Below are 9966 nucleotides of genomic sequence, written 5' to 3'. Positions count from 1 at the left end.
TCTGATTATTTGCAGCAATCATACTATTGCAATTATGATATTAGATTACATCAAATGCGAAAAATCATGCATAAATACCTTTATTTTCTCACATTATAGATTAAAATGAATTTTGCCGACACGACATTCCACTTGTGTCTGACAGTACGGTAAAATACATATTCCTTTCGGTTTTATGAATTAAACATTCAATTATATAATTATAATTATAAATTTTGATCAATTATAAAAATGTTCGTTTTTACTGAAAATATACAGAAACATGCTGATTAAATTATATACATGCATTTATTAAAATGCAGGACAATTGATAAAAAAAGAGAGTTTTCGATATATCTTGTTAATTTATATTATCGGGAATAATGATGTGAAAAAAATTAATTTATTTCAATGTGTAACCTAAGAAAGGTGTTTATAATTTCTCATTTCTATGCATGCATATAACTTAAACAATGTTACAATTCAGTATAACTATGCTAAGAAAAATCAGGAGCTTTAATTTACTATTTAAATTGTCATTTAACTTGGCAACTTTAAAAACATGTTACTTTTTTGTTAAATCTTACAACAATGACTGGGGAGAAAAGACACTTCTATCTCTAGTATATTTTTAGTAAAGAAATTTCGAGAAAAACAAATGGTCTAAACTAAACTGTATTTTATAATATTTATGTATTTTTTTACACGCGAAAAATCTCTTTTATCTATAAATCACAAGAAAACGTTTCAATATAACATAACAAAATACAAAACCAGTTTTACAATCACAAAATAAACAAAATAAACTAAAAATGTTGGTGATTTTTACAACAGCGCGAAACGCGAAGAACATTTAGAACACAATTTTATATTGTCTACATTTTTTTTAAATAAATATTTTAGTATGTAAACTAATAATAAAGTAAAACTAATAATGAGGTAAAACCTAAATTTTATGTTACCATGTTGTACGCGCGAGTAAAGTTTATAATATATAAAGTTAAAAGCAAACTAAAATTAAATCATTATTTATATATTTCGCTAAAACAAAATGAATAATCGTAACTGTATCGTAAATTTGGCAACAACATGCGTTATAATCGCACATATCCATAAGATATCTCTTGCTTGTCACTATATTTTTGTTTAATTAACTGTAAAACATATTATAATGATAATTGAAATATACAAATGTCAGTCTGTCATTTAACACAATTGACATAGCATGTTTTATTTTGATTCGATACGCTGTAAATAATTTTTCCAAAATTTTCGATTATGTGTATTTATAAACGCTTGTAACTGTTTGATGACAATTGGTCTTAAAGATTTTTCCGGCGCCCACCTTATTATAGACGGCGCAACAACATCAAATTTCTGTCTGGAAAGACTGAGCAATGCAGATATTACGCCCTCTTGTTGATCATGTGGACCTATTTACAGAAATGGGTAAAATTATATATACATGTGTTATATATTAGACACATATATTGTTATATAAAAAGATTGACTTTTCATGCAAAATGGATATATCACCTTGACCAGACTGGATAAGATCACAGAGCTGTTCACTAATCTCCTGCACAATATTGTCTTTATCTTCTAATGGAAATGCCCGCATAAGCTTTCCTACAAATAAATAAATAAATAAATAAAAATATACACATACACACACATACATAATGGATATACATACAAAGCAAGGTGTCCCGTAATACGTAAGATGAATTTAGTACCATTTCAGCACTATTTTTAATTGTTTTTAAGTGCTAAGTCCATTTCTGAAGTTGGTTGTCATATATTATGGGACACCCTGTATATAATGTAAATAACATCAATGTATATGAAATATAATATTATCATCAAAAGCACAATACAATAAATGAACATACCAAGTAATGAAAACGCACTATATATACAAGGATGTTCATAGTTGATTATCATTGGCAATAGAGCAGATTGAATGATATTTTTATATGTCCAAGATGATCCTCCTCTTTTTGCAACAAGTATAATGGCTGTATCTAACCCATTAGTCCGTTTACCTATAAAAAATATGTATATTTATACATGCATACGTACACATGTACATATTACGCACGCACACACACACACACATGCGCGCGCGCGCGTATATATATATATATATATATATACAGGATGATTTAGAACAACCTGATATTCTTAAAATGTCATATTCTTGAGGGAGCTCTGAGACTTCTTCTTTTACAAAATTTTGTCCGAAACTGCTCCCTGCCTGCTCGTTGTACCGAACTCGTAAGTAGCTAACCATTTTCAATTATAACTCAAAAATTAAATTACGGACAAAATTTTGTAATAGGAAAAATCATCTTAAAATTTGCTCAAGAATATGTTATATCAAGGACATCAGGTTGTTCTGAATCATACTGTGTGTGTGTGTGTGTGTGTGTGTGTGTGTGTGTGTGCGCGCGCGCGTATGTGTAGCAATTTATATAAATTATAAAAAAGTGAAAAATATGCTTACTTTTGAGAAGAGTCATGAGCTCTTTAACAATATCATCTCTTGCTTGTTTTGTATAAGCATATTTATAAAATGTCGATACTAATGTTTTTAATGCAAGTAATTTCTTTAATAACATTTTCGATGGTGTACCCTGGATTTGTTGCGAGCCGATAAGATAGGCTATGCACATTGGTAATATTTCTGTAAAAATTGGATAATATATATGTTCAGTATAAATTTGTATCTTACATCACAGTAATTGCATGCAATTGTATGCATAACGATTTTTACAATTAATATTGAAATCATTACGTAATGACTTAGAATCTGTTGTCACTCTTTTTAATGATTCCTTTCACATTAAATATTTTTTTTCATATATATTATGGCATATACAATACCTTTATTAATCTCAGCATTGGGAAGCACTTCAGGCCAGGAGGTAAGTACTGTATATAAAACATTTATCGACATAAGATTCATGCAGTAGAGAGCATTGCAGCACATTATGCGTACTCTTTCCCTGTCTTTCTGGATACGTGATAGGACAAGATACATCCGCGTGAGTGAGTCAACTCGCATCTGCATATATGAAAACATTAATGTTTCTTTCTTATTATTATCATTATTATCATTATTATTATTATTATTATATTATTATTATTATTATTATTATATTATTATTATTATTATTACTATTATTATAAGTTGGTCTAATAATCGTAATACCTAATAGACAATTTCTTGTGTAGAGATAAATAGGAACTACTGAATAAAGTTTTGGCATTTTATTTATGAAAAATCATTACTTTGCCAGTTATTATAATTACTGAGCTACCTTGTATTTAGTTTAATTTGTGTTAAATGTATATTATATTACCAAATACAAATACAAACCTTTACTTCACTAGAAAGTTTGAATAGCTTATATTCAATAGCAACTTGTACAAAGTGAAGGACTGTTGGTTTCGACACCTCTAAATCGATTAATAATGCTGTTATCTTCTGCTCATATGTTGACATCAATGGTGCTGGGGGAGTGAACGATTTATCCAGAGCGTGATCATGTTCTACATGCTCTAATAAAAATTCTACTATACATCTAAAATATAATTGGAGCAGAAATATTATTCTTCTCTTTATTCATATATTTAGCATAGAGAAAAATTTCAAATTTAATATTTGGAAAATTAATCATGTACATTAACTATATATTAAGCATAATTCAAACATATGTATTAATATTTTTAATATATTTAAATTTTCACCTCTATTTGTTATCTATTCAACAATTCACAGAATATTATACTAACTTGGCTATAATACGTGGTCCACATGTGTTTGCCAATTTTTGTATGACATCGTAATGTACAGAATTTTCCCATGCACTATTTATAAGTCTTTTCAATTGTTTCTTCACAAATCTGTCTAAAATATAAATAATACATGTACAATAAGTATCAATATTTAATTTCATTTAAAATAAAAATTAAGGAGGCAATTTCGCACACGAAATTTGATATTAAATGATCATTTTGAACAATTTAGGTTTTTTTTAATGTTATTTTTCTTTTTTTAATGATTACTTTTTTTCTTAATGAGTTTACACTATATCATATTTAATAAACCATACATATAAAATTTTTAAAAAATTTTAAATATTTAATTAGGCACATATTTTGAACATTACTAAAAGAAATTTCAAAGAACTACTTAGTCTTAAGCGCTGCAAGATGGATTGTCTCCTTAAAATATATTTTGTCATTATATATCTCTTTCTTTATTCATTAAATACCTGTAATTGTACAATCATATGTCTTCTTCTTCTGTATCAGCTTACGGTTGATACATTTTGTATTAATATATGCAGTTAGTTGAGACATTGGTGTTTGAAATTGTTCGACATTATCATAGGAAACATCATTGATAAACTTTGTTTCTTTGTTTTGTTCATTCAAGCATACATTTTCTTTCTGAATTTCAATAATTTGTATCTCAGTTACTTTATCATTAGCATACACTTTTCTTTTTTGCTTGCCTAATGTATTTTTTATTTTGTTGAGAGATTCAACTATATCGTTATCATTTGTGTAATTCTCAATAATGATTTCACTGTCTCTCTGTAAATATTGTATTTCAGAAACTTCATTAGATACATTATGATTATTACGATTTTCATGTTCCGTTGTTTTAATTAACTGATTCGACATTGAACCATCATGTGTATCCATATTCTTCGGTACCTCACAATTGTTACAATTTTCATCTCTAGTTGTATTACAAATGTATTCCAATTCAACACTCGATGTCATTCCTTTTCTAGTAATATCGGTCGATTTTACTTGTAAATTTTCAGTAAACTTATATGTGTCATATTTCGAATTTTTACAAAGACCATTAGTTTCTGATTGGATGATGATTTGTGTTTTTAGTGGAATTGATTTTTCAAGCTTCAAATCTTTTGTTATATCCTCTGAGACATTATCATGTGATACATCAAGCTGATCGCGATTATTTGACATTTCTACCGTTATTCTCTCCATACTTTCTTTGCTTGAATCTTCAATCAAGACATCATCAGATTTATTAAATTCCAAAACTGTAGCTACACATTCAATATCCATAACAGGCAGAGTGAAATTGTCGTTATTTTGAAAGCAGCTTCCACCATTCATCGAGACTAAGTTTTTCTCTTGTATTTTTCTGTTTTTGTCATTAATATTGTTTGTCTCATTAATATATTTGTTAGCACTTCTTGATTGAATTGATTTTTCAAGCTTTAAATCTTTTGTTATATCCTCTGAGACATTATCATGTGATACATCAAGCTGATCGCGATTATTTGACATTTCTACCGTTATTCTCTCCATACTTTCTTTGCTTGAATCTTCAATCAAGACATCATCAGATTTATTAAATTCCAAAACTGTAGCTACACATTCAATATCCATAACAGGCAGAGTGAAATTGTCGTTATTTTGAAAGCAACTTCCACCATTCGTCGAGACTAAGTTTTTCTCTTGTATTTTTCTGTTTTTGTCATTAATATTGTTTGTCTCATTAATATATTTGTTAGCACTTCTTGATTGAATTGATTTTTCAAGCTTTAAATCTTTTGTTATATCCTCTGAGACATTATCATGTGATACATCAAGCTGATCGCGATTATTTGACATTTCTACCGTTATTCTCTCCATACTTTCTTTGCTTGAATCTTCAATCAAGACATCATCAGATTTATTAAATTCCAAAACTGTAGCTACACATTCAATATCCATAACAGGCAGAGTGAAATTGTCGTTATTTTGAAAGCAACTTCCACCATTCGTCGAGACTAAGTTTTTCTCTTGTATTTTTCTGTTTTTGTCATTAATATTGTTTGTCTCATTAATATATTTGTTAGCACTTCTTTCATCACATTTCTTGTTTATTGAACAATCTTCTTTGTTTTCAGTTAATAACTTATCATTCAAAACTTGTGCATTTAATTGTTGATCATACTTTTGTTGGAATGTTTCTAAATTAGATTTACTTTTTGTAGCGCAATGTATAAAATCTTCTCGATCGATATCCCATTGGAGAACTGATGTTTTTGGAGTATGTGCAATTCGTAACTTTTTCATTGGTTTGTCATAATCAGAGAATAATTCAATATTCTCTTCTTTATTTACATATGAATTTGTTTGCACCTTTCTCTTCAAGTTACGAATTTTTTTAAATAAACGATCACTATATTTCGTTTTATTTTGACTCTTTTTCTTAGTTTTATTTTCTTTCGGAATTATATCAGCATCATTAATGCTAATATCACTGTTACATGATGAAATTTTCTCTAAATCGATAAATTTCGTATTATCTTCACTTAAGGAATTATTGCTTGTTTCCTCAATACTGTCATATTTATCAGTACTTAAATGAGACATCGTTAAATTATCCTCAACAGACACCTTTTCTGTTGAATTCAATGCATTTTCTTTGCAGAAAATAAACTCGCTTTTGTCATAATCATCAATGTCATTAAGGAACTTACTGGACGCATTTACATATGGTATCGCATTACTCTTATTTATGCATAATTTATGTTTAGATTGTAAAATATCACATGCAGTCGCTCGCATAGTATCTTCAGATTTATTATAAAGCGTATCTTGTAAATATCTCTCATCAAAGCTCTCAATTTTCCACATAGATGTATTTTTGTCTTTATCATGTTTGTTCAATCGACGTCTTCTCTGTTTTTTTATCTTTTTATCTTTTTCTGAATCAATATGTCCTACATTTTTAGAGCAAGTTTTTTTCCTTTTATCGTAATATTCTGCAATGCCTTTGCAGATTAAGGTAACTAGATTTGAATTTAGCAAAATATTATCGTTCTGATTCATAATACAATGACAAGAATTAATATTTGGCTTTTTGTTCAAACTTTTAAATCTTTTCATTTGACCTTTTAATAATCGAATTTGCTTTCTTATCTCTTCAATAGATGAAGAGTGCTTAGCTAATAAATCATTGGAATAGAAATCCTCTCTCGCACAATCCATACTTTGAAACAAAGTACATGTTTTGGAAATTGGGCTGAGATTATTAGATGATTTAGTTGCAATCGGTGTATGCATTGTAATATTTGTATTTTTTAATTCATCATTTTCATTTTCCATTGTAACAGACATTGAATGAAATACCGATTGAGATTTCTGATTGTCAATTGTTGAATCATTATATTGGTTACATGGTCTCGAATGTGACACAAATGATGCTCTAGAGAGAACATCTTCATTTCTATTTGTAGAATCTGGATATGTATCTAAAAATTAAAAATATTACAAAAGATATGTTATATAATATATAACGTAACACTATACAATATAATACAATATTAGATATATATGTATAGAAAAATATATATATGAATATATGTACACACACACGCGCGCGCGCGCGCGCGCACACACATACACACAATATGACACAAAATATGTCTGTGTGTATCTAATTAGTTAATTTATAATCTATCATTGTATCAAATATTTCTATCATATGTTACTTACTAGAAACTAAACATGGGGACAAAAGAACCTCTTTTGATGATGAATAAAAATTTTTTTCAATTAAGTCTGGATATGTGCACATTGTTTTGCATATTTTTTCAGGGGTTAGTGCTAAAGACAAATGAGATTCACATTTTACACAAAATAACTGATCATCTTTGATATTGTAAAATTCATCAGTCATGACACTTCTTTCTTGTATCTCAGGTTTTGCCTTTAATCCATTATCATCACATAACGATACATTGATACCAATATCTGAACTAGATTTTGTCTCTGTCAATATTAATCCATATTTTGAGTATACAGTAATAAGGAATTGTTTGCTTTTAGTCTTATACTTACCCAAATTTAATTTAGTATCAGAATTGTTGGAAATAACTCTTTTTTCCTTTCTTTTGTGCATCACTTTTGATTTTTGTAATTCATGTTCCAAATGTCTAATTTTATCTTATAAAAGAAAAAAATAAATATTATATTATTGAGTAGTATAAATATAAAAATAATTATTCTTCTATATATTGATTGTATAATATATGAGAAATAAATATAAGAAACATTTAATTTGTCATCTTACCTTTGAACGATGTTTTTTGCAGATCATACTCTATAATTTTAGTAGAACACTCATCTTCCAACTCTTTTATTTTACACGTTAATTGTTGTATAATTTGCTTATCTGCAGCTATATTTACCTCATATTCCTTTATCTTATTTGATAATTTTTCATTCTTCGATTTATCGTCTACAATTTGCTAAAGATTGTAAGATGCATATATTAATATGTAAAACACGCGTTGTTCTTTCTCAGAACAAGTTGGAATGTATTAATTGAAGTACAACTATAATGTAAGCAATGTTTACCATTCAAGCTGGGAACTCGAGATTTCTGTATTCATGAATAAAAAGTTACATTATCAACAAAATATCTCAAGAATATTCTGACCAAGCTCTTAAAAAAATTATTATTGTTCTATTGTTTTATTATTCTCTTGTGTTTAATATTCTATATTGAAATAATATTTTTATATACCAGCTTGAAAGATAAAAGTATATTCTATAAAAAACTATTAACAAAAAATTTAATTAAGATTTTAAGAAATTAATAATTTAATTTAGGAAATATTATTATTTACAAGTTCTAGTTTTCTTGTTTCATCTATGACAGATTTGTACTTAGATTTTATATAATTGGCATCCTTCTTTGTAACTTCCAAATCTGATTTCAAACAATTAAATTCTCTCACTTTTTCAATATATTGCTTAATTAAATCACTGAAACAAACCAAAGATTATTAAATTCCATCAAAAAATTAATTGTACAATGTATCAAATTGTAATTAATCATAATTAAAAAGAAAAAAAATGTAGAATGGCATTAAAAAAAAAAAAAACACTTACTGTGTTTTGCACATTTTTTGTTTCAACAATAAAGTTGATTCTTTCACTTTTTTTGTCTTATAATCATTTTCCTGGAATTGTAAAATTATTTACCGATTATATTTCAATTACATTTATCAAATGTAAAAATGTAAAAAAAAAATTGCAAAGAGAAGATATATTAAATTTTATAGCGCATGTAAAGATGAAAACAAGAATATAAAATAAGCCAGAAACCGAAATGTAGTTATAATAATAATGTCTTCATGCGACTGTTATCAATTTTCTCAATATGCATATAGAAAAAACGGAAGTCATTAGTAGCATACCGCATAAAAAGACATGTTTTCCGCTAAAATTTGTAATCATATGAATATTTTTAATTATAAGGCAGCTATAGATTTTATATATCAGGCCCGCAGCCCGGAATAAGTCGTCTATTCAGACTATATTCAGACAACTTTCATGCAGAAAAACTTTAAAAATGTTAAGAAAATATTTTTTCCGCTAGAAAGCAATACCAATTTCTAACAGAATTTATATCAGAATTTGAACTAACCTCTTCTCGCACATTCACATTGTGATTAAAACTTAAAAATGCGTCATATGTAATACTTACAATCGTGTCTACGATAATGTTGTGCAAGTTCTTGTTATTATTATCCATTTTGTCTTAGATAACAACACATAATATTCTTGTTGGAAAATTGATTTTTACACATTGCTTCTAATAAATATCAATGTTTTTCCCGCTATCGACAAGTCTCTACTCGTTTTGTTTGCAAGTGCATTTGCACTCTTTAGAGAGAACACTCCGTATTAAAAACATAGCCCTATTACACTACGGGTTGCAAGCTCAGGTTGCGATTGGGTTTGGGCTTACAGTTGAAAGTTGCGGATTGACCAATCAGTTGGCAAGCTACTTTACTCTAGTTAACCGTTTTTCTCACATTCAACTGTGATTGGCTTATTTTTTACGGCTTAAAGCCTACTAGACTTATTGTGAACCCTGGATAATACCGGGCTTAAGTGCTCCAAAAATATTCTCGGAATAATCTCGCTGAACTGGCTTTC

The 9966-nt window shown here is 27.9% G+C and overlaps 1 protein-coding gene across 2 annotated transcripts; it reads right to left on the bottom strand.

Moving 5' to 3' along the window:
• Window positions 1-64: 64 nt before the first annotated feature.
• LOC126848727 (protein PFC0760c-like) lies at window positions 65-9666 on the bottom strand. Of its 2 annotated transcripts, XR_007687302.1 has the most exons (15): window positions 9512-9666; window positions 8914-8984; window positions 8649-8787; window positions 8090-8267; window positions 7858-7962; window positions 7513-7788; window positions 4260-7268; window positions 3778-3892; window positions 3362-3566; window positions 2866-3046; window positions 2486-2665; window positions 1872-2024; window positions 1676-1792; window positions 1516-1608; window positions 1364-1412 (listed from the first exon to the last, which is right to left on the bottom strand). XR_007687302.1 is itself a non-coding variant. In XM_050589838.1 (14 exons), exons 1-14 carry the CDS (start codon window positions 9557-9559, stop codon window positions 1210-1212), a joined length of 4956 nt encoding a protein of 1651 aa, XP_050445795.1. In that variant the 5' UTR covers window positions 9560-9666; the 3' UTR covers window positions 65-1209. The 2 variants fall into 2 exon arrangements, 1 of the variants encoding a protein (XP_050445795.1); XM_050589838.1 differs by lacking the exon at window positions 1676-1792 and having other exon boundaries at window positions 65-1412.
• Between the last annotated feature and the right edge of the window lie 300 nt (window positions 9667-9966).

The sequence above is a fragment of the Cataglyphis hispanica genome, chromosome 4 (genome assembly GCF_021464435.1).
Source record: "Cataglyphis hispanica isolate Lineage 1 chromosome 4, ULB_Chis1_1.0, whole genome shotgun sequence".
Taxonomy (NCBI): domain Eukaryota; kingdom Metazoa; phylum Arthropoda; class Insecta; order Hymenoptera; family Formicidae; genus Cataglyphis; species Cataglyphis hispanica.
The sequence above is the reverse complement of the archived record's forward strand: the minus strand, read 5'-3'. Positions and strand labels throughout refer to the sequence as shown.